Raw genomic sequence first — 24,302 nt, 5'->3', positions numbered from 1 at the left:
CTGCCACTTCTTTTATGCCTCTCAGATCCGCACCAGCTGAAGGCTTCTTAACAAACAAGGGCTTTTTCTGACTCCCAAAGGTTCCTGGCCTTGAGGGGGGGCAGGTAGGAAAGTAGTCATACATTCTAAGGTAGAAGTGGTCCTCACTCAGAGTGGGCAGCTGAGATTCTCTGCTTCATGCCCCATTTTTTCCAGGAGGGGCTCCAGGCCCAGGCCAAATAGTTGGATGTCACGGAGACTGTGATTTTGGGGTGCTGGGGAGGTCAAGTGCAAAAACAGCTCCCTAAAAAACAAAACAAAACAAAACAAAAATCAGCTCCCTGCTTGGGATGCCATTAGAATGTCACCTCTCACTCTTAATCTCACAAACTGAGGGTTGTTGGGGGTTGGGGGGGTAGGGAGAGGGTGGTTGGGTTATGGACACTGGACACGGTATATGCTATGATGAGTGTTGTGAAATGTGTAAGCCTGATGATTCACAGACCTGTACCCCTGGGGCAAATAATACATTATGTGTTAATAAAAATAATTAAAAAAAAAAAAAGAATGTCACATCTCTGGGTTTAGCATTGCCCATTGGCCTCATCATCTGCCTTTGGAGAACTCAGGAGGTCAGGTAGGGGCTCTGCAGATAACCTGCTTTGGATTACTTCTAGAATGTTGCCAGGTGGAGCTTCAGACATGGCCTTGGCTTTGAGCAGAGCTGGGGGCACAGAGAAATGATACTTGAATAGAGCTTAATCCACATCACTACTCATCCTGTCCTTACCTCTTTTTGTCTGTCTGTCTGTAAAATGGAATGGGAGAAACTTTATCCTTGCCCTCCAGAGGTTGTGGAAGCTGGGAACTCCTCGAGGTTACATGCTTCAGTGCCTTCTTGTAGACCCAGCATAAGGGAGTAAGGACTTCCCATGAGGTGCCAGCCCCAGGAACTGGGCCAGGAAGGAGGGAGGCAGGTAGAGGGTGTGGCAGCCCTGTCCTTCGAGGCTTTCCTGTTTGGTCATGAGGATGCCTCTGGGCAGGTGACTTGGCTTCCTCAGGGCCTGGCTGGCTAGCCGAACAAGGGATGCTGACCATATAGGTATGGAGTTTCTGCTCCAAATTCTGAGTCCCAGATTCAGAGATCTGCTCCTCTATCTTTGCAAATCCTGCCAGACCCCCAGGAAAAGAGGGAGGAAGGGTTGGTGGCATTCTTTTCACTTTGGGAAATTGAGGAAAAGAGGGAGGAAGGGTTGGTGGCATTCTTTTCACTTTGGGAAATTGAGGCACAGAGTAAACACACCACTGGCAGAAGCTCACCAGGCCCATGGTTCTTGGGAGTGCCCCTTCTTGGGCAGGGACACTTGTCCATACTGAGTCCTTGTCTGCTGGGTTGAGGTGAAGACGGTGGCAGAGCCTGAGGCTGGAAGGCTGGAGTTGAGGGTGGACGTCTCCTCAGCTGGACCTTGTTACCTGTGGTCAGCACCTATGCTCCTGTCTGGTGCTCAGAGCCATTGGGAACATGAGAGCTCCACTCTGCAGGAAATGAGTGAGCCATGCCAGATGTGATATAAGGAGTTGTAGTTCAGCCTGCTTCCTGGAGGAGGTGATGCCTTAGAGGGCCCTGAAGTTCTGAGCAGCATTAGCCAACAGAGGAGGAGATGGCATTCCCAAGGTGAAGGGAGAGTCAAGCTTGGAGAACTGGGTTGAAGCCAGGTCAGGGAAGGTCTTCACTGGTTGCTGAGTCTAGACTTGATTCCCGAGGCCCTGGGGGGCCATCGAAGGTTATAGGCCTCAGGTGCGATGACTTGATCAGACCAGTGATCTATAAAAGTGCTTCTCAAACTCTAACACGTAGATCACCTGGGCATCTTGTTAAAATGTAGGCTCTGATTCAGTGGGTCTAGGCTGGGGCCTGAGCCTCTGTATCTCGCACATGCTCCCAGATGGTGAAAACCTGCCGATCCAGGCCGTGTTTGTGTGGGGAGGGTTGAGACTGGGGACTCAGGGCTCAGGCAGGCAGGTACAGTGACAGGTGCAGCTCAGGTGGGACCAAGAACAGGTAAAGGGACCCATCGTGGCTCCCATGGACTGTGTGGTAGGAGGCATAGGAGCTACGTGTGTGTGGGGGGTGGGGGGGGCGCTGAGGGAGGGGAGTACATAGAGGGTGTGGGATGCGCGGACCACTCTGCTGGGAGGGGGTGCTCGGAGTCTGGGTCTCAGATGGTTAATATAGGCCTGATTTTCCCAGTTACCTGACTGTGAGGAACTCTCAAGATCACGAGAGGGTGTCTCAGGCGACTTCCCCAAGGCAGGGTGACACAGGGCCAGCGTAAAGGGGACCTTATCTTTGCTGACAGCTGAGCCTGGCCCTGTGGGTAGCCAATCTGGGGTGAGCACTCTTCCTCCAGCCAGGGTGGGGCCAAGAAGATTGGGGAAACAGCCCCAGACATGCCATCCTCTCCTAAAAGTCCCCAAAGTCATCCCAGCCTCTGAGCTGTCACCCCCAGGGTGTGCATTGTACCTCACTCTGGCCTGCGTGAGTCCTGGCAGCTGGCACTGATGGTTACCTGAGCTGCTTTTGGGGTTTTATCCCACCTGGTGACCTCCCCTCCACCTCTGTACCTGGAAGTGAGGAGGCCTGGATGCTTCTCTCTGCCCTGCCCCTGACCGGGCAGCCACAGGCAAGTGTCTGCTCCCCTCGGAGGCCCTAGTTTTCTGTAAATTGAAGGAGTCCATTCCCTCCCTGGGAAGTAGGGCAGGGTGGGGGGAGAGGGTTACAGGGTTTGCTGGGTGGGGCACGGCATCTCAGAACAGCAGCTTCATATGTTTTAATTTTGGTTTAATATTAAAATTCAAGGCTAATGATGGAGTAGAAATAAGCAGTTTGTCCAAAAGCAGTGTCCAGCTTGCTCTGGAGATTTCCCAGGCCGCTTGCTGTCTGGGTCCTACATGGCCTGGTGCTGTGGGAGGAGGGTGGTATCTGAGGGCCCCAGGCAGATGAGGTCCCTTCCAGACGCTGGCAGGAGGGGAGGCAGTCACTTCACCCAGAGGAAGGTGGAAAGGACAGAAACTGAGGGCAGCACTGAGAGGGACTCTCGGGCTGAGTTCGTCAAATGTCCCATATATGTCGTAAAAGGATACCTGTGATCCCTGCCTATCTGACCTCTGCCGTGCCAGGCTGTTCTGTAGGGGTTGAGGGGGGGCAGCATTTCTTAAAGACTGTTCTGAGAAACCCCAGGGGTTCTGGGACAGGTAAGGGTAGAAGCTGGGAAATTCGTTCCTCCAGCCTGTGGGAGATTCAGAATGCATGTAAGAGAATTAAAGGTTCTGATAAGTCCTGCAGAAAAAGAAATCTTTTGTTATTTCCTAAACTGATTTGACCATGAAAATCTTTGTTGGAGAAGACTGCCTAATAATATGTCCCACTGACCAGGAAAGCACCCAGTGAGAAGGGCTGTTGTGGAAAGATGCTGCTCCACAAGAAACCACAAATAAGGGTGATGGGTGGGGCTGGAAGTACAAGGTAGGGAAAGAAGGATGACACTAGTTTCCTGGAGGAGGTGGGCTTGGTGGGGTGGGTACTATTTGGACCATAAGTGGAAGAAAAGGGCACTGCAGAGGGAGGGTTGGTCTGAAGGGGAATCTGGGCCCAGACCCAGCCCTCCCTTCTTGTGGCAACAGCTCTGCTCCACTGCACCGGGTGGCTGAGAAAGGTACCTGGGAGGGCCCTTGTGGTAGCTAGGCCTGGGTCTCTGTGATTCTGGGATGGCCTCTCACCACCCCTCCCCTGCCATCTCCTTGTTCTACAAGGTCTCCCAGCCTTTCATCTCAGAGGGTGGGGTTGTGATCTCTGGTCAAGAAGTGAAACTGCTGTGTGCCTCAGTTTCTTCATTTGGACTGTGTGGATGATGTGACTTCCCTTGTAGGGCCATTGTGACACTCAGATACTGGTTGGCTGCTCTCCGTGTGATTGACATGGCTGTAGGCTGTGTCTCTGGTGGGGACCCAGGGAAGGGGACAGTTGTCAGGGACATGAAGAGGTACAAAGGCCAGCAGAGAGCATGGTGAGGCTTAGACCCAAGGAGTCATCTTCTGTAGAGGGGAAGGAAGAGGGATGGTGAGGGTAGCCCGGACCTGCTGCTTAGAGGAGTGGCCCGCAGGGTGGGGACATTCTGACAGATTGAGATGTCACAAGCTTAGCCTGGGTGTAGGAGTCAGAAGGTTCCCTGAGTGCACTTAGGAGATGGGGTGCCAAGCACAGGTGGAAGGTGGCAGGGGCCTGCCTTGGGGAGCCATCAGAGGTCTTTGAGCAAGGTAGTGGTTTGATCAGAACAATGCTTTAGTGCGAAGCATGGCACGGGTGTGCAGGGATGGTGGGATGGTGGACAGGCCCTTCAAGTACACACATTGGGCTTCCACACAGAAGAGCTGTGTCCCTGAGCACGGGAAGGGAGCAGGTTGCTTATATGACCCTTCTGCTCAGAGTCTCAGAGCTCTGAGTCATTTTCCCAAAAGGTTAAGAATCTCCCCTTGTCGCCTTCCAGGAAAGGGTGTTGCCAGTGCTGGAGGGGGAGGGGGCGAGTCCCAGGGCTCCTGCTCCCTGCCTCTCCCTTTCTGCTGCCCGGTGGCTGGTTGGGACAGTCAGGGAGGCCACCCTGCTTCACCCCTTGCCACACCTCATTTCCTCTGAGGTGTGAGGGCTCTTTGTTCGGCAGCTCAGGTGGAGGAGGTGGGGTGTGGCGGCTCCAGCAGTGACCCAGGAGAAGTTGCTGGAATGGTGCGCGGGGGCAGACCTGTGGACAGTGACGAAGGCGCTCAGGAGGCCCTGGCAGAGGATGCCCGGTGAGCGTCTTCACCCAGCCCAGCGCCAGGCTCCTGTCCTCCTCTGCCCTGGCTCCTTCCTCCTCAAACAGGCGGGCACCAGGGTCCGTCCTGCTCTCTCTGCATCAGAGACTGAGAGGACGAAAGATGAAGAAAAGCATTTAGGTTTGGCCAGAGTGGCGTGGCCTGGCTCTGGGGGGAGTGGAGGACCCTGTCTGCTCTGTCCAGATTCCTTTATCCTCTAGCTGCTTCTTGGGGGGAGAATGGTAAGGAAGGTATGATTTAAGACCAGGGGGAGAAGCACTTGGAAATGATGTGTAATTTATTAGGAAAAAGAAGAAAGAACCTATCCACCCTCTGTCAACTTGATGCCAGGCCCTGGCAGACCCATAGTGCCTGTCCTGGCCACACCGCCCCACCTGGCATGAGCTGTTACCCCATTTCACAGTTGGAGACACAGGCAGTGCCAGCAAATGGCATGACTGGGTCTCACAGCCAGATTCTTGGACATCTGGTCTGATGCGCCTTCTTTCCTGCATAGTCCCCCCAGAGCCTGTCCCCAAACCTGCAACCATTCCTCCTTACCCACAACCAGACTTCCTGCCCAAGCCAGCCCAAAGTCTAGACCCCAGGGAGGAGGGGCTGGCAGGTCCTTCTTTTGGACTGGCCAAAAAAATGAGACCTTAAGTCCGCTAGATTTTAAGGTGATTCAAGCAGGAGACACTCAGGATCAACAATGCGCAGGCATCCTTAGGAAAGATTTTTAAATGAGGCTTTTAAATATTAAACACAGAGATCCCTTTTACTCTCTCTCTCTCTCTCACTTTTATTTTAGGAAATTAAAAAAATCATACACAATGTGTGCAGTTAACTTTTGAGTAAATCTGAAAAGGTAGCTCAAGAAAAGACAATGAACTTGACTCATTCCTTGGTCTTACAAAAGAGTAGAGCCTGAGTGTTAAGATCTTACTAAGTGAATTCTGGAGTGCATTATGCCAGATGGCAGATTATGGAAGCTCTCCGAGCCTCAGTTTTCCCCTTCTGTGGAATGGGGATATTGATGTGAGCATCAGCTGATATATTCCTCAGTAAATGCTCAGCACTGGGCTCCGTACCTCACATGCGCTCAGCAAAAGTAGTCCTAACGATAATAACAGAATTTATAAGAACAGACGTTTCTTGATTTCAAAAGCTGGTGAGTTATTAAGTCTGTCTTTGAACTCAACAAAAGGACTTAAAGAATATGTTTATTGTCCAAGCCCAGCGTCTTAACTCTGTAGGTGTTTTATGGATTAAATCATGGGCTCAGGGCCCACATATGCATTTTGAAATGAATACCATTGGCTTTCCAGACCTAGTTCCAGCTCTTCCTGGGGGTGGGGGTGGGGGTGGGGGGTTTCTGCTTCAGGGTTGAACTTTATGGAAAGCGTTTTATTGGGTGATCCAGTGTTAGGACTCGTTAGGACAGCACAGCTAAACTGCTCTGAAGTTACCAGGAGGGGGAATGTCTTGGGCCAGTGAGAAAGGAGGTGACTGTTTAGAGGCAAGTTAGAGTGAGTTGCTCTTAGAATTTTCTTTTGTGTAGGCAAAGTGATCAGACCTCCGTTTCTGTTCTTGGTTATAGAGGACAAAACTGAGGGCAAAGGGCTGTGGCCCAGCCCAGCGTCGTGCCTGGCAAACCCTAAGCCAGCCCTCATGGGGTAGGGTAGTTGGGGGGTGTGCAGCCCGCCCCACCAGGGCCTTGGCTGGGAGGCAGGTGGCCTCCCAGTGGCAGCCCCAGGTTTTGGCAGTGCAGCTGGGCTGAGCAGCCAGGCCCGGGGGATGCCTCCTACCAGCCCCCGAGTGCCTGGCACAATGTGTTCAGTGTCAGTCTGTGGGGAGGGTAAGACAGGAGATGTGCCAAGCAGAGGGCAGTCCTCAGGCCTGCTGCCTGGGAGGCTGAGTGGGAGCCTGAGAACCCAGCGAGCATGGGGGCAGAGAGAGAGGAGCTCAGGGTTGTCAAGCCCTGCTCTGCCCCTCACTCTATCCGGGTGGCCTCCCTCCCATCTGGGAACCTTTCTGAGCCTGTTTTGTTCATCTGTAAAATGGGCAGCAGGATGTTGTATTAAAAGATTCAGTGACCGGAGAGGCGAGCCCCCAGCATGGGACCTGGCACACAAAGGGCTCCCTATATACAAGTTTGCTATGGAGTGTATCTGGTGGCTGGGTGTTTTGAGGCTGTTTTCCTTTTCTTTTCTTCATTTTGGGACGCTGCATGCCACCATTGCCCAGTGATAAACTCTGGTGAGTGGGGGCATAGGAGAAGGAGCTTTGCCCAGAAAGAGTTTACTGCAGGAAGGGGGACAGAGTCCTGCTAAGCCTTTCAGGTCCCCACAAACACTGTGGGCAGCCCAGCTCTGCCCTTGGGGCGGGGTGCCTCTTTGGGGGCAGGGTGTCCCCAGCCAGGCAGCACGGGGACCCTGTGGCTCAGGAGAGAGGATGGGCTTGGAGGCCAAGCACAGACGGGCTTTGTGCAGTCACGAGGGGCCTGCTGGCGGCGGCGGGAGTGGGGGAGTAGGGGGGTGGAGGGGGGGGAACCGTGCCCAGGCTGAATTTGTCTCCCAGCCTCGGTTCTTGTCAGTGGTTTTGAAAGAGTCAGTGGAAAGTGCTGACTGGGCTGTCCTCCTTCACCCCAGAACTGAGGCTGCTGCGGCTCCTGGCAGGGAGAGGGGAGAAGCCCCGCAGGGAAGCAGCCACCTCCTCCTCGTCCACCAGCTCCGCCTCCCAGGCTTGGAGGACGCCATCCACAGAATGGGTGGATCTCTGGGTGCTGGTGGCTCACCCGGGTCAGAGGCTGCAGGGAGCTGGGATAGCTCCCCCCCAGGGGGGCCCTCCTGCTCAAGGATCCTGCACCAAGTTCTCTGGCCTCAGTTCTCTTCCTCCTCCTCACACGCTTGTGGTGAAGGGTGAGGGGATGGCCTGTTCACGCAGAACTTGTCAGGGTTTGCCGGTGTCATGTCTGTCACCCAAGTCATCCTGATCCTGCCCTCACCCCCACCCCCACATCCTGTCATTCAGCCGGTCCCCAGAGGGTCACCACAGCACTCTCATCCTCTGCTTCCCTCCTGCCTGTCACGTCCTCTGTTCCTTGTCACCGTGTGGGCCAGACTTCCCTGACCTCCCCATACAGAGCAGCAGCCTCTCCCCTCACCCTGCTTTTGTGTGGTGGCACTTGTCACCCCGGACCCGTTGGACCCTGTGGGGCGTTCGTGGGGGAGGCTTCTGGCTGTCGCTGGATCCTGGCTACCTGCCACAGAGTAGCACTCATGGAACATTTTTGTTTCTGTACTTGTTCTTACTGTTTCTATTGTGGTAAAAGATACATTACATTAAATTTACCATCTCGCCCATTTTTAAGTATACAGTTCAGTGGTATTAAGGACATTCACTTCTGCACTCCCTCCTCACCATCCATCTCTAGAACTTTCCTTCATCTTTCAAAACTGGAACTATTCCCATTAAACATGAGCTTCCCCATCTCCCCCTCGTCTCAGCCCCCCGCACTCACCACTCTACTTTCTGTGTCTATGGATTCCATCACTCTTGGTCCCTCATAGCAGTGGGATCACACAGTAATTGTCCTTTTGTGACTGGCTTATTTCACTTTGCGTGATGTCCTCAAGGTGCATGACGTTGTAGCGGTGCCAGAATGTCCATCCTTTTTAAGGCTGAATAATATTCCATTGGGTATGCCGACCACATCCTATTGCTCCATCTACCGATGGACACTTAGCTGGCTCCCAGCTTCTGGCTATTTTGGATAATGCTTCTATGGATGTGGCTGACTACCTATGTCTTTAAGACCCTGCTTTCAATTCTTTCACACACACCCCCAGGAGTGGAATTGCTGGATCATACGGGAACTTCAGATTTAGATCTTACATTTATTTATTTATTTATGGGGGGGGGGCAGAGAGAGAGGGAGAGGATCCCAAGCAGACTCTGCGCACTGAGCTTGGAGCCTGATGCCAGGCTCCGTCTCAGGACCAACACTGACAGTCGGCCACTCAACTGGCGGAGCCATCCAGGCGCCCCTGTATTTAATTTTTAAAAAGCCCCTCCACCCTGCCTCCCATGACAACTCTGCCATTTTACATTTCTACCAACAGTGCGCAAGGGCTCCCCTTTCTTCGCATCCTCACCCAGCCTTGTAGTAGCCATCCTAATGGGTGTGAGGACAAAATATTTTTGCGTGAATGAGTGAAAATCTGCTCCTGCTTCCTCCCGCCCCCATTTTTGCCCCTCTCCCCTCAGGCCTCATTTTCTCTCTTATCTTGTTGGTGTTCATCTCTGTGGCTTCTCCACTGGCGACACCCTTGGCCTGGAACATACCGCCAGGCTTCAAGAGGCAGCTGACACATCCTGCCCTCCTCACTGCACCCCTCCCCGCCAGGTCTTGTGCTCACCCAGACTTCTCCCCACTCTTCACCCTGCTCTACTCAGAGTCTGCAGTGCCTGTGTTGTTGCTGAGGGACAGTGTGACCATCCTGCCCCTTTCTCTGGAGGGCTGGGGTGCTGTCTGAGAGAAGTTGCAGCCCTCTGGGGAGCCAGGGCCATCCTGCCCCTTCTCCTGGGTGCCCCTGGCTATGGGGCGGGGGGGGGGTGGTGGGGGGGAGCGACAAGCTTATGTATGCGGCTCAGTCACCTGGGGAAGCTGAGGGGTGCCTTGCAGGCCTTCAGAGCAGCTCAGGTGGGGGCCGCTGCGGCAGCAGAGGAAGGTCATGTGAGGGCAGCCACGTGGGGCCGGGGGCTCCCTGGCCTGGAGCTGGGGCGGATGAGTCCTAGAGTGGGGGAAGAGTGCTGTTGAGAGTTATCTTGGAAGCGGTGCCCCTAGAGCCTTTGCCCTTCCCCCACTGGAGCTCCTTTTTTCAGGACTCTTCTGGAAATCTCTGACTCCTCTCCCTGCTCCCACGAGGTGCCTGTCCCATCTTCTCCCGCCGTCACCGGCACAGCTGTTATCACAGCCCTATCCTACCTTCTCTCTTTAACCCATTGCTGTGTCTCAGGAGAGGCAAAACATATAGATCTCTCTGAAGACATCTGAGGGGGAGCCTCAGACCTGTGAGAGATCAGAGCAGATACGATGGCAATCACCACTGATAGGCGAGGAAATAGAGATCACTGAGGATCCCTGAGAGCTAAACCCTGTCTTGCACGGGGGATCTTCTTGAGGGGAGCAGTCCTCCTGGGCAGAGGTTGGACTTGTCTGGCGGGAGGTGCAGAAGAGCCCTGGGGCCCGCATAGCAGGGAAGCAGGGGAGGGGAGGGAAAGGGAGACCCTCAGCCCAACTAGGGGAGGGAGAGGATCTCAGGTCTTGCTTGGCCTTGCTGTTCTTTCTGCCTCCTTGTCCTGCATGGGCGGATCCTGGATGTTCCGGGCTGGCCTGGAGTCTGCACTGGGAGTCTGCCCCAGAGCGGTGATTCTCAGTCTTGGCTCCAAGTGAACCTCATATAGAGCCCTTATAATGTTCAGTCCCACCCCAAAGAGTCTGATTTAAATGAGCAAGCATGCGGGGGCGGAGGGGTGTCGGTAATTTCTAAAAACCTCCAGGTGAGCCTACTGACTGTTTGTGTCTCCTGGGCTTGTAGGTTGTAGGGCCTGGGTCAGACTGTCTTTCGTTCCAACACAGCCCTGAATTTCAGGGAGAAAAAAAAAGGAGCTGGGATCCTGAGGAGAATGGGGAGTCTGCCTGGGGGGGCGGTCTTTACCTTCGGGGTGACTGGGGAGACAGAATTACTGACTGTGTTAGTTGCCAATTGCTGTGTAACGAATGGCACCACACTACAGTAGCTTAAAGCAGCTGTGTATTGTCCTCAGATTTCTGTGGGTCAGGCATTTGGGAGCAGTCTCGGTGGGTGTTCCTGGCTGGGGTCTCTGGGCAGGTTGAGTCAAGATGTCAGCTGGGGCTGCACACACCGGAAGGCTTGACCAGAGCTGGGGGATCTGCTTCCTGGTGGTTCACTCACAGCTTGGCAAGATGGGTTGACTATTGGTAGGACTCAGGCTGTTGCAACACGGGCCTCTCGGTAGGATTTCTGGAGTGGCCTCTCGAGGTGGTGACCGGCTTCTCCTCTGGTAAGCAGCCCGAGAGAGTGAGGTTGAAGCCACAGTGTGTTTTCTGACCCAGTTTCAGAAGTCATGCTCTGTCATCTCTAGGACATCCTCTTAGTCACACACGTCAGCGTGGGAGGAGACTGCATTAGGGCCCAAGTACTAGGAGACAAAGGTCACTGAGGGCCATCTTGGAGGCTGGTGACCACATGGATTGCCCTTTTGTTGTGCTTTTGGCCTCCCAGCCTGGAAGGCTCAAGCCTCCCCAGTAAGTGGGGTGGCCCTTCTCTCCTAATGCTCTGTTCCTCCCCTGTTGTCGGCTGGGGTGGTATCTCTGTGGGGTGGGGTGGTCGTCTCTGGAGGTCTTGCTCTACAGTTATCTTGCAGGAAGGTCTGTGACTTCTCTACTGGTGTAGCCACCCCCCATCCCCACCACATGGTCTCCTGGCCCAGGCCATGCCCCTGCCCTGTCCCCCGCCGCCCGCAACCCTGACTAGCATGCACTTGGGCCCGTAGGAAAACAAACATAAGAACTATTGCTGTTCCATGCCTCGCTCTGGGCTAAGTATTTTGCATTGTCGCACTCAGCCCTGTGAGGCAGGCATTCTTTCTGCCCCACTCTATTGAGGAGGTACTGAGGCTTAGGTCACTCATCTCATTCGTGGTGAAGATTCAAACCACTGCTGTTAAAAAACAAGTGATCTGATCCCGGGGAGGGCCTGTGTGAAAGCCATGGTGCTTTAGCATGTCCTCAAAGGAGGGGACTCTTTATCAAGCTAGATCATCAAGTGAACCATAAGGAAGTATATTTTTGTGACTGTATATGTGTGTGTGTGTGTGTGTGTGTGTGTGTGTGTGAGAGAGAGAGAGAGAGAGAGAGAGAGGTGGGGGAGAGGAGAGGAGGGAGGGATATACGTGTCTCTTTCTGGGGTTTCCCAAGGGCCAGTGACTTGGCTGCCTCAAAACAGGGCTGGCAACTTGGGCTTGAGGCTAATTTTCTCTCAAGCTCACCCTTTCAGGAGAACTTCCTTCCAGAGGAGTGAGTCACCGCAAGCGCCATCTCCTTCAGCTCTCTGTGCCCACAGTCTGGTCTGCTGTCACCAAGGGCAGTCCCACAGCAGTGTGGTCACTAGGCCAGTGATTGGTTCTGTGGTCTCTTACACTTCTATGGTTGATGACTTCCTGGAGGAGGATTCAGAGTTTGCGTGTGGGGTCCTGCTCAGAGGGAGGAAATCCAGGCCATTGGATCTTATCCTAAGGGCTGCTGAGGGAGCCACAGTGAGACCTGTGCCCTTAGGACTTTGCTGGGGGACACTGGAGGCTGGCTCATAGGGATTATTGCCATTTTCTTATTCCATTTTACAGATGGGGAAACTGAGGCTCAAGGGCTCACAGTCTCTCCCAGGGCCACCCTGGTTGGGGCAGAGGTTGCTGTCTGGGGGAATTTCATCTTCTCCAGGAGCATCCAGGAGTGGCAGTCATCATCTCAGCTCCCTGACCTGTCTTTGGGCCGAGGGGGCCTGGGGTTTGCCTTTATCTGGAAGCTCTGGGATCTGAGGGCAAGAACATGGGCCCTGCTTGCAGAAAGGTGGCAGCCTGCCGGGCCAGAGAGGCTGTGTGGTGCAGTCAGGCACAGAGATGGGAACCCAAGGCACAGGCTCTGGGGAGCGTGGGTAGGAGATTGAAGCAGGCTGGCCTGGAGTTGGAAAGGCCCATCACTGATGGTTCAGAAGCCAGCCCTGACCAGCCCTGATCTGCTCTCCGGTCAGAGTGTGACCCAATTACTTTTGCTTGGGGTAGGATGTCCAGGGTGGAGTGTGGACCAGAGCTGTTTGAGTGTGGCTGTGGGGGATGGAAGGCTGTCCTGGGTTCTGCCCTGGCCCATCTCTACCTCTATTTCTCTCTGGCTGCACGGTCACTGAGGCTACCAGCTGAACTTCAGGCCCATCAGACGGACTCTCCCTGTTCTCTGGCTTCTTTCCAGCCTTGCTTCCCCTCCTCCACCTCCAACTAGGCTTTGAGCCTGGGCTGGGTCATCTCCATGGTCTGTCTCTATGAGCAGCTATAAGCTGGGGTCCTGGAATGATCCTCTTGGGTCTATCCTGTCTTGGAGAGCCTCCAGGGAAGTGGAGAACAGACCATAGTGCTTACCTTTCTAGGAATGCCTCCCCCTCCTGCCCACCATCACCTGTGTGGGCCACACTATTGGCTTTGTCCCCCTATACACCAGGTCTGCGGCTGCCTCTCTGCATGCAGTGTAGGCTCCCTGCTTCCCCTGAAAAGGATTACAAATACTTTTAAAGCTGTGCTTTCAGGGACTTTACACATCTGGCCGTGAGGAAGAGAGATGGGTAACAAAGGCATTGTGTTGGGAGAGAAGTCTAAGGGCCAGGAAGGAAGATAGGGCCTCCGGAGCTCTTGACTCATGTTGGCCTGTGAGAGCCAGAGGACACTGCTGGTGGGTGGGTTCTGTGGAATGAGGCTCCCACCCCTTGCCCCTTTTATGAACCTGGGGTTAGCTGGTGACCATTGTCTCTGATGCCCGACCCTCCAGAGTTGGGTAGAATGTAGGCTGACTCAGAGGTGGTGGGGGTCAGTGAAACATAGGCTGTGGTGTACTCTGATTGATATCAGGGTCAAGGTCTCGTCTGATACTAGGGCTGGGGCCAAGGCTGAGGTTTGGGTCTGAGCTCAGACACTAACTGGGGTTCTTCCATAAGTGAGATGAAGCCCTGGGCCCCAGGAGAAGCTCCCATTTCTGTCCTGGGCTCTTCAGGGGTCTTCCTCCCTCTGTGCTCTCTCAGAGATAGCCCTGGCAAGGGGCCACGTCTTTTGCCTGTGCTGTCTCATTTAACCCTCCCAGCTGTCCCACCACACAGAGGTACTGACACCCATTTTACAGATGGGAAAGCTGGAAGACTAAATGAAGCAGTTGAGCAAGTGATGGGGCTTAAACCAATATGTCCAGGAGGTGGGGTACAGATGCTGTGTTCCTGGGGTAAGTTCAGAGGTATTGGCCAGGTGGGACCCGGAGAAGGGATGACTCTAGTCTAGGGTCACCTGATAAGGGAAAGACTGGGCTCCCAGGCTGCCTCTGCCCTGTCCCCATGCTTCCTCTGTCTCACTGCCCACCCTCATGCCCCTGTGGCTGGCCTGGCCTGACCCTGCCTCTTTCACTTCCTGGCTGCCTGGCCTGGGTGAGGAGGGCTGGGGAGGGTCTGGCTGGGAGGAGTTTGGGCCCAGCCCCTCCCTGGGGTTGAGGGGTGGGCGGGGCCTCGCTTGCAGACAGAGCCCCTTTGTCTGGGTCGCTGTGCAAAGCAGCTGGTCTGGGATTTCTGGGCGTTTTTTACATTTGAAGAATAATTGCATTGTCTGGGGGGCCCAGGAGAATCCAAATCCCTCCCAGACCTGTCAGGCAGTCTGAAGAGATTCCCCTGGACCAGCCCCCCAGCTTCCCTCCCCCTCCCTCCCTTCTGTTAGAAACCTGAAGCAGAGAGGGGTCGGGCCCTCCAGGGAAACTGAGGTAGGGCTGCCACCCCTGTTAGGAGGAGAGACTTGCAAGTCCCCAGGGTTGGTTAGGGGAGGGTCCTGGGGCCCCCTAGAGCCCTGCAGGAACAAACATGGGCCATATAGGAATGGAGAAGGCAACTGATTGGAAGCGGTGGGCCCACTTGGCAGTGCTTCCGCTGGTGGTGTCTGGACTCTTACCGGTGAGGTCAGGTGAGCCAGGTGCACTAACTGCCTCGGCCATTCTCTTCTCCTCTGGGAAATGGGTCATTCATAATGAGGTGACCTTGAGAAAAGGAAAGTGAGGCAGACACATTTGGGAGTAGCCTGTGTTCAGAGGGGAGCCAAGGAGAGTAAGATTTTTTTTGTTGTTTCTCATGAGGGGAGACTTTGGAAGGGCGTGGGGGCACCTGGGATGCTGGCCCTCGGTGGCAGTGGCCACTGTGGGGGGAGGGAAGTGACCTGCTGATTGCTAGGTGAGCAGAAGTGGACTCCAGTCCTGAGGAGGAAGGGGTGCCCTGCATGGAGCTGGGCCACTGACCCTCCTGGCGGTTCACTCCTGCATAGCCTGGGGCCATACCCTGCTCAGTGGTGGGGGGCTGCAGCCTCATTACCAAATCATAGCATAGTTTTTGCTGGGGTGAGATGTCCATGCTTTGGGAACAGAAGAATGATGGGGGTCGGGTGAGGGGGGTGATCACATAGCCCAACTAGTGCCAGGAACTCCCATTTCCAGGGTGTCTGTTGCTTCAGGAAACATCAGTAGAGCAGGCCTTGTGGGTGGGTTCAGCCAGGCACGGAACCCCCCAGCCCCAGTGCCCTGCACAAGGGTGTGCTTGTTAAGAGAAGACAGAGCCAGCTTCTCTGACATGTGTGTAGGCCGGGTGTCTCCTCTTGGCATTCAGCAGGGCAGCACGGAGGATCCCAGGACCTCAGCGAAGCTGGGGTATATATGTATGTTTGGTGGTGTCTGAGTGAGAACTAAAGCTAGAAAGGTCAGCTGGGTTCAGCAGGTAAAGGGCTGACATGTCGAGGCCTTACCCATTCTTGGTACATGGTTAGTGCTCAGTGAATATTGTTATGTTATGTTTCAGGGTTATGTTCCTGGTCAGTGGGAGGCCTGGGCCTGCAATCCTTGAGGCAGGCCCAGCAGTTCTCTAAGGGTACAGTTCAGAGGGAGGAGGCAAGAAGTACCTCGGGAAAAAGAGGGTAGAGGCCACAGTGATTCTGACTGCGGGCTGGACATGGCTTGACCTGATGGAGAAGGGCAGTCTTCCCTTAGGGACACATTCAGCGTTGAGCCTGGGGACGGGGGAGCGGTCCAGTGGTGTTAACCATGATGCAGAAGCACAGGGAGATACGGAGCTGCCCCCAGCTCAGTCCTGGACATTTGCAAGAGGGGCTCTGGAGGAGCCCAGGACTAAAGCATGTTTCTGGTATTTGGAGATTAGGAGGCACTTCTTGGAGGGTAAATTGGAGGGGGATGCAATGAAACTGGCGGGCATGCTGAGAGAAGGTATGGTGGGGAGGGAAAGTGGACACACACTGGCCTCCTCGTCTTTATCCTTCTTTCTTGGGGAGCCTGCCACAGGAACAGGGCCTTTCTTCCCTCTGTTCCTCTCTTCTTCCCCTGCTGCTGCCTTCTTTCCAGACTGGCTTCTTGGGCGGGTTCAGTCAGGACAGTGTTGGCTTTGGGCCGCAGGGGGAGGTGTTGGCTGGCAGGCCAGAGCAGGGGTCAGGCAGTGGGGCATTCAGAATGAGATGGGATGCTCACACCATGCCTGGACCTGATTTCTCAAAGCTACCAGGCTTGGCCTGTCTGGGGACATGGGAGCTCCAGGCTCCCACCCTCATTTTGCCATGGAAGTAGGATCAAGAAGACAAGTGTCTGTTGCCCTGGGCCTCCCTCCTCCCCCACCCCTCCTCCTCCTCCCTGCCTGGCTGAGCCAGCACTTTTTCTTCTCTCCTTTATCTGCATGAGAAGTACAGGGTGTTCTGTTTCTCCTGTGCATACAGATCAAGGAGCGGATGTTATTTATTTATTTATTTCCCAAAGGCAAGAGAAGAACAGGCAGGCAATGGGGTGTGTGTGTGTGTGTGTGTGTGGAAATTAAGTGTGAGTCTTCTTCCTCAATAAGCCATTTTCTCATAAAATTTAAAAAAAACAAAAACAAACAAAAAACACCTGAAAGGAAAAGATGCCACAAGCCAACAGAAAATAAGCGGCTTCTCACCCCTGCCTCTACCCTGGCCGGAGATCACAGAGCACTGGAAGGTCCAGTTCAGGGTTTAGCTGAGGGCCTGGCACACAGTAGGTGTTCCTGCCTGAGGTTTTCTCTGTCCCTTTCTGTTTGGACCCTGTGGTGTACTGGCTCCATGGGCTGATGTGCAGGGCCACAGGGGGACTCCTCCCCTCTCTGTGTATAGGGCTTCTCTGGCTCTTTCCGGAAGGAATTGGACTATGGGATTCCTTGTGAAGATCAGAGGTGCGGGTGGCCCTTGCTTGCCTATTTCCACCCCTGTGTTGCTTGAATTTAAGGTCCCTGATACATTGGGAACTCGGGGTTCTTTCTGTGTTCCTCTTAAAGGCAAACTGCCCACCTGCCACTTCCCGCCGTGCATTTCTGAACCCTCCCCCAAAGGCCCTCTGCTTATAATTTAGTTACAGAAACTTACAGGTGATTGCCACACTTGAGGGTCTTATGAGTATTGTCAATCTGTGACATCCACACAGGGCCTTATTTGACTATAGCAATGTAGTGAGGACAAGACGGCCCTGTCTGAGGCTAGCCAGGAAGTTCATGTAGCTGGCTGGGCAGGCGCTGTGTCCCAAGTATGCTTTCCCTGTATCAGCTTCCAGCCTAACTAGACGCGGGGTTTTCAGGGGCAACTAGACGCCGGGTTTTCAGACGCGGTGGCCCACAGAGATTGGGGTTCTGTGAAGAGATTTCAGAGGGGAGTGGGGACCTCCTCACCACCACCATTTCATCCCAGTCACACACGGGGCCCCACAGGAACTTTTCAAAAAGGGGTCGTCACCAGTCAGGTGTGAGACCCCTGCGGCAATCCCCTCCTTTATTATAGGAGCGGGGCGGTTTTGGAGGGTGCCCGCCGGAGGCAGGTGGGGGGGGTGGGCTGCAGATGGAGCCTGGAGAGCAAAATGGAGGCCTCCCCGCCCCCACCCCCACCCCCCAGTTCTGGGGACTGAGGCATGCGGGCGGGGCGGCGGCAGCTCCAGGTCGCATCGAGGGGTTGGAGGCAGGTGGCATCCACGGGCCGCTCTGAGCATCCTGTGTGTTTACCAACCTGACGCCAGCCCGCGTCGCCTCGCCGACCCTTCCTACCCCGGCCGCCCGGGCCCCGCGTGCAGGCAGCCGCACCCTCGCCTCTAAATTGAGTCCACCGGAAGGAGAACCTGGGCGAGGGCAGGGTGGGAGGGGAGGACGTGGCCCACCGGACCCCGTGCTCCCAGAGGCCAACAGCACCTCGCTGCAGGGAGCCGGCGGGGACCGGAGGAGGAAGGAAAGGTTGTGCTAGACCCGGCTCCGCTGGAAGGGGGCGGGGAGCCCCGGCCTCCGGCCGAGACTTCGCCTCGGAGGGGCCCGCGGGCACCACCTTCCGGCCGGCAAGCGAACTGCCGGTCGCCGAGGCTGTCGGCCTGGGTCTGGGGGGCTTGAGGGGAGTTTGTGGGTGGGAGTCCGAGGATGCGGCCGTCCTAGGCCGGGTGCCCAGGAGTGGCCTCGGCAGGCGGAATGATGGAGGCGCGAGGAACAGCTTCGCAGCCTCAGCGTATTTAGAAAAAGACCCCTTTGCTAATCCTATCATAAAGAGATGTTGGAGGGCGCGGTGCAAGCTGGGACGGAAGCCTCAGTGGTCAGACCAGGAGATGCGAGAAGGAAGCAAGTGCGAAGCTTCCCCCCGCCCCCCGACCCCCCGCCCCCCAAACCACCCCATCCCAGCCATCCCCCACCTTCCCGGGCAGGGATGGATATGCGAATAGTTACTGAGGCGCATGCATATACATACAACAAATGGCACAAATCCTGAATTCCCCAAGTTAGTGGATCTTTATATATACACTGTGTAGCCACCATTCAGATCAAGGTACATATCCCTTCCGCCCCAGAGAGTTTCCTCCTGAGGCTTTTCAGTTATTCCCTTCCTCCCAGTCTCTCTTCTCTCCTCACAGGTTCATTTTACCTCCTCACGAGCTTCACGTAAGTGGAGTCATACAGCACGTACTCTTTGGTCTCTAGCTTCTTTTGTTCAGTGTAATGTTTGAGGGTATCAGTACTTTGATTCTGTTTATTGCTGAAGAATATTCCCTCGTAGGAAAATGCTACGATTTATTTACCCATTTTCCCATGGCTGAGCCTTTGGGCTGCTTCTGTTTTTTGGCTTTTGTAAATAAAGCTGCTATGAGCATTGTTTGGCATGTCTATTTGGTGGAATGTGCCCTGCTTCTCTTGGGCTTATTCTTGGGGGGTGCGGCTGCTTCGTCACTGGAAGGGTTATGCTGAGCTCTATTAGGTGTGGGAGACAGTTTTTTTACTTTTTGTGTCCCCTGCCCACTTCACTGCCCAGTAGCCACCTTCCGCCCACCCTTCCTCTTCTGTTGTTAGGTCCCGGGTACTATTAGAGTCTGGAGCTTCTGCCGCTGAAACTTCAGCAAAGATAATTGAAATAGAAGTTGCTTGGGTCAGGGAGGGAACAGGGACGGGATTAGAGAGGAGTGGCCCCCAGACAATTTCAAACCCTCGTGGTCACTATAGGAATAGAAGGGTAGCTTCTCCCAGCACTGGGGTGATTCAGGGACCACCCCCCCACCCCCCACCCGCCCCGCCATCAGCTCCCTAGCCTGGCGTCTCTGAACAAGCTGGCTTACTGTAACTGTCAATTTGATGTCTGGCCTCTGGTGCCATGGGTCCTCACAGTCCACCGTTTCCTGGGCTCCTTGCTGCTTTGCGGTGACTGAGGGGCTGAGTGGCTGAGGAAAACAACCAGAGACCTACCCGGAATAGCAGAGGCTTGTCTGATACCAGCCTCGTGGCACTTTCTGGGGGGGGGGGGGCGGGCGGGACTATGTCCTGCCCACCAAATTGCCACTTCATTCAGCCTGTGAAAGACTAACAGAAATCAAGAGGACAAGAGAAGGGGTAAAGGAGAAAGAGTGCCAGGGGAGAACCACACAAGGGAGGGAAAGTAGAGGCTCCAGCATTGTGTGTGCAAGAGTCCTGAGGTCTGTGTGAGCATCTTGGGGGTCCTTGTGAGCATCCCGGAGTCCATGTGAGCATCCTAAGGTCTGTATGAGCATCCAGTTTTGGTGTGAGCTGGATCACAGCAGCTGGGCTGGGGCAAGCTGGTTCAGGGTCAGCAGGGTCAACAGCTTCTCCTGACTTTGGCCTTTTTGCTCATCCCCTTCCTGGCTGGTTCTTGTCTCAGGTTTGCTGAGCAGGTTTGGGATGGGATTGATGGGTTTCAGGGGCTTGGGGCAGGCTCCCGGCAGCCCTGCTTCTTTGCAGGGCCCAAAGGTTCCTCTGCTCCACCTTTCTCCTTCTCTCTGTCTGTCCTTCTCCCTCCCACGTCCTTAGGAGATGGTTCCTTTCGTCCATGGCTCAGGAGGAGCACAAGGACTTGAGGTTACCCCCCTGAGAACAGAGCTCAAAAGTGTCCCTTAGGGCAGGTAGGAAGTGAAGGCAGAGCAGGTAAGCCATGACACCCCTGCCCCCCCTCTCCCCGCAGGTTCCTAGGAGGCCAGTGCGGACGGTATGCAAAGTTGTGAATCCAGTGGCGACAGTGCGGATGACCCTCTCAGTCGTGGCCTACGGAGAAGGGGACAGCCTCGTGTGGTGGTGATCGGCGCTGGCCTGGCTGGCCTGGCTGCAGCCAAAGCACTTTTGGAGCAAGGCTTCACGGATGTCACTGTGCTTGAGGCTTCCAGCTGCATCGGAGGCCGTGTGCAGAGCGTGAAACTCGGTGAGTGGGCCCCCTCCCCCTGACTCCTAGGCCAAGGTCATCTTTTGTCCTTCAGTGCTCTGGCCCTGCCTGGAATCTCATTATTTTGGTTTTCCCGCCCATGGTAAACGTTCCATCATGCATGCTGCCTGGGCATCTGGCAGAAGCTTCCTTTGCCCTTTGAGCAACCTGAAGGGCCCTGGCTTTCGCTTTTGACATATGACCTGGAGTGCACAGTGTTTAGGAAGGAGAGGACACGCAGACCAAACTGTCTTGGCAGTGGGTGGACCAGTTTCTACTTCTCAAGAAGAGGAATTCTGTAAGTCTTTATGAGTCATTAACTCTTGAGTGTGAATTAATATATCACGACTGAGAGCCAGTCTTGGGGCTAGGGAAGTAGAAGGAAGTACTCAGTAGGAAGGAGCTCAGGGAAGTAGAGGTAGATGGGATTTGTGGGTGATGGGCAGATCTTAGGATCATCTGGGAAGAGGATCTGTCTGGGTCGCAGAGTAATGAAGACCCTAGAGAAAGGAGCCAGGAAAGAGACTTACCCCAGGGGTGGGCAGATTTTTCCAGGGGTCCTAATGGGTGGGGAACTTGCCTGAAATGGCAGCTGGAAGTCAGCGCTTCCCAGCCAGGGCATCTATCAGTGAGAGGCCAAGTGGGCAGGGACCACACCTGAAATCCTAAGGCATGTGCTACGTTGACCCTCCAGAGGATTTTGTATCTGGGTCAATTCCTACACGGGGCAACAGGGCCACGCAGTTAGGATGCCCACATTTGATGGACACGGAGCCTGGCTCAGAGACGGAGGTGGTCAGGCTTAGAATGAGCAGAGGCTGAGGATGCACATGGGGCCCTTTCCTCTTTCAGAAACTTTGATGTATTGAGAGTCTTCTAGAGCATTTCCTGGAAGGCATATATAAGGTTGCGTCCGTCTCCGGCTGGCACACACAGGAGTGTATGTTGGCAGTGAGGATGGAAGTGCCGTCCAAGGTGCTCGTAAACCTGGGGAAGGCCAGCAAGGAAGCCCTGGGACTCTTTGGAAAGGGGCAGCTCCTGTCAGGATTCTTGAGTCTTGATAAAACATTCAGTGTGCCACACAGAAGCAGAAGATGAGAGGACCCGTGGCCCCGTCTCATGGGTTGCTGACCACGGAGACACACCATGCATGGTACAGGCAGCGAGGCGGAAGCCTGGGGCTGCAGGAAGCTGAGGGGAGCTACCATCTGTTGGTGGCAGAAGTCTTTTTGAGCTGGGGGAGCTTGGTGCTGGGCGGAGATGAGGGGAAGGAGAAGTAGGAGGGAGCCATATGCCTGGAGTGATATATGCGAAGAAGATCGAGGCAGACCCTGCCAGGAGAGTGGACAGCACACCTAGGGAAGGGCAAACTTGCCCCTGTCATGTGTGCAGACTTGCAGGGTGGAACACCCAGGCTGCAGTTGGACCTCCTTCAGTGTGAGACGCTAGCTGTGAGTCTCAGTGATGTTGAGAAGGTGTTGAGGGCCAGAGGCTCGGGGACACCATGGGACAGATGAGGAGATGGGGTTGGTGCCCTTGGATGCAGGGGTGTCAAGGATCACGGCGGCCGAGGAGCAGATGGGAGAGGGTGGGAGATATCTTCACACTGGGGCCTGCTCACCCCACCTCCTTGCAGAGCCTGACCAGTAGGGGTGGGATGCCAACCTTGCGGCTGACCTCAGGCTGATCTCAAACCCGCTTTTGCCATGTGTTGAGCCAGGAAGGGTGGCCCGTGCCTGGATGTCCCTACCCTGTGGCAGTGGGATTTGGAGTTCCCTGGCATGCCCAGAGGAGGGCCCAGGCCCCTCCCCGAGGTGCTGGTCCCCTTCTTCTCTTGGGAGCTCAAACTAGGCAAGACACCTTGGGGAACCCCAAGCCTGGAGGCAGGCACTGTTTTTTGTTTTTTTAGTTTTTTTTGTACCTCTCTGTCTGTCCATTTTTCCTGGACAAAAGGACGTACACATTCCTGCCTCCTCCTCTGCAGACACAAGGAAATTCTGTCTCACTGGCTGTGGCATGAGGTTGTGGCACAAGGCCATGGGCTGTGGGATGCTTTTTCTCTTGCTCTGTGTTTGGTACATAGTATATACAGGGCTATTGTTAGTAACTGGTGGTTTAATTAGAAACAACCCAAGAGAAGGAAGGTATGCAAAACAAGAATGTCCAGTTTGAGGGGTGATACTGTTGTCTGTTACGATGTATTCAGAGAGCGATTGCTACCTAACAAATCACCCCCAAATGTAGCAGCTGAAGGCAGCACCGTTTTATTTGCTTAAATTCTGTGGGTCGGGAATTTGGGCTGGACTCAGCTAGGTGGTTCTTTTGCTGGTCTTGCCTGGGATCTCCCACTCAGCTGCAGTCATCTGGTAGCTTGACGGGGGCTGGTTTGTCTAAGACAGCCTTACCCATTTGTCTGTCTGCTGGTTGGCACTGGCTTTTTGGCTGGGCCACATATCTCTGGCAGGAGAGGCCTCTTCAGGGTGGTCAGATTCGAAGAGCGTGATTGTGGAAGCCATGAGATCTCTTGAGGCCTCGGCTCTGAAGCCACGGATATCACTTTCACTGCATTCCCTTAATCAAAGCAAGTCACGAGGTCAGCCCAGATTCAAGGAGGTGGGGAGACAGACCCCACCTCTTGATGGGAGGATTGGCAAGGTCATATAACAGGCCATGTGTACAAGGATAGGAGGAATTATTGTGATCATCTTTGCAAAAAACTTAGCTGCACATGATATCTTGAATCAGTCCTCCAAAACAAAACACAACACACAAAAAATGTTCCTCTGTTTTCTTCCATTGTTTCAACATCCTTGGGAGCTAGGCAAAGAAGGAGACAATGTGCCACAGTCCCTGCAGCATCCGAAGAGGAAACTTAGGCCCAGGCACAGATGCCTCAGAGTATCTGGTACCGGGGCTGTGGGTGGGGTGGTGGAGCCAGCCCCGGGCCTGGTCCTGCCTCAGCTTGGGTCCGGGAGTTTCCCCTTCCCTAGTCAGACTCCCAGGGTTCTGCCCTCCTTCTGTTCTTCTGCCTTAGGATGAGAGAACTTAGTTTTCTCTGGAAGTCTATTTTAGACTGCCTTGGGGAGGAGTCTTCCAGACTGTAATGTTTGTTCTCCTCTGCTCCGGACTGAGTTGGGAGGGGGGCCACTTTCTCATCTGGGACAAGGGTTTAGACCATGAGATGTGGAGGAACTGGAGTCAGGTGAGGACCTTGAGTCAGAGGCCCTCTTCCTGGGTCTCCTTATCGGATATTATGGATGACCTCCCTTCCCTCACTGGGACCACCGTACCCTCAGGTGCCCACAGAATGTCTCCTGAGGGAGAGTCACCAGTGAGGATGGAGAGGCCAGTATCTGGTGTTGTGTTAGACAAAGGTGGAATGCAAAAGGAGAGCCTTCCAACTATCCAGTGAAGTGACTCTGGGACAAATCACAGAGTCATTTAGGGTGGCCATTATCTCAGCTGAATGGTGGAATCCATTTCATGCCACATGTAGTTTCCACTGGGAACTTTTCACTGAAGACTTTGGTTGCCACATGGGACCCAACTCCCTTTCTGCCCTGTTGTGGGCATGGAAGGAGGCTCTTGAAGGAAGAAGGGTGAGGCAGTGTTCTGGCCCTCTCCGAAGAAGCCCCTGCCCTTCTAAGGGCCTGTTGTTGTCACCATCAGGACACGCCACCTTTGAGTTGGGAGCCACGTGGATCCATGGCTCCCATGGGAATCCCATCTATCATCTAGCAGAAGCCAATGGCCTCCTGGAAGAGACAACTGATGGGGAACGCAGTGTGGGCCGTATCAGTCTCTACTCCAAGAATGGCGTGGCCTGCTACCTCACCAACCGTGGCCGCAGGATCCCCAAGGACGTGGTTGAGGAATTCAGCGATTTATACAACGAGGTGAGGTGTTAGCAGGGCAGTTGGGCACAT

At 54.5% G+C, this 24,302-nt stretch overlaps 1 protein-coding gene across 5 annotated transcripts in view; it reads left to right on the top strand.

Moving 5' to 3' along the window:
- The window catches only part of SMOX (spermine oxidase), a 56,158-nt gene that overhangs the window by 4,189 nt on the left and 27,667 nt on the right, over positions 1 to 24,302 (top strand). Inside the window, exons 1-3 of one of the 5 annotated variants that reach the window (XM_045086039.1) lie at positions 2,377 to 2,663; positions 20,143 to 20,376; positions 24,046 to 24,272. In XM_045086039.1, coding sequence (XP_044941974.1) covers positions 20,169 to 20,376; positions 24,046 to 24,272 — 435 coding nt within the window. In that variant the 5' untranslated portion in view covers positions 2,377 to 2,663; positions 20,143 to 20,168. Of the gene's footprint in view, positions 1 to 2,376; positions 2,664 to 20,142; positions 20,377 to 24,045; positions 24,273 to 24,302 lie in introns of those variants that run through there. The other 4 variants (XM_004772834.3, XM_004772839.3, XM_004772838.3 and 1 more) reach the window with 4 other exon arrangements.

This window comes from Mustela putorius, unplaced genomic scaffold, assembly GCF_011764305.1.
Source record: "Mustela putorius furo isolate JIRA1106 unplaced genomic scaffold, ASM1176430v1.1 tig00000874_pilon_pilon_pilon, whole genome shotgun sequence".
Classification (NCBI taxonomy): Eukaryota; Metazoa; Chordata; class Mammalia; order Carnivora; family Mustelidae; genus Mustela; species Mustela putorius.
The sequence above is the reverse complement of the archived record's forward strand: the minus strand, read 5'-3'. Positions and strand labels throughout refer to the sequence as shown.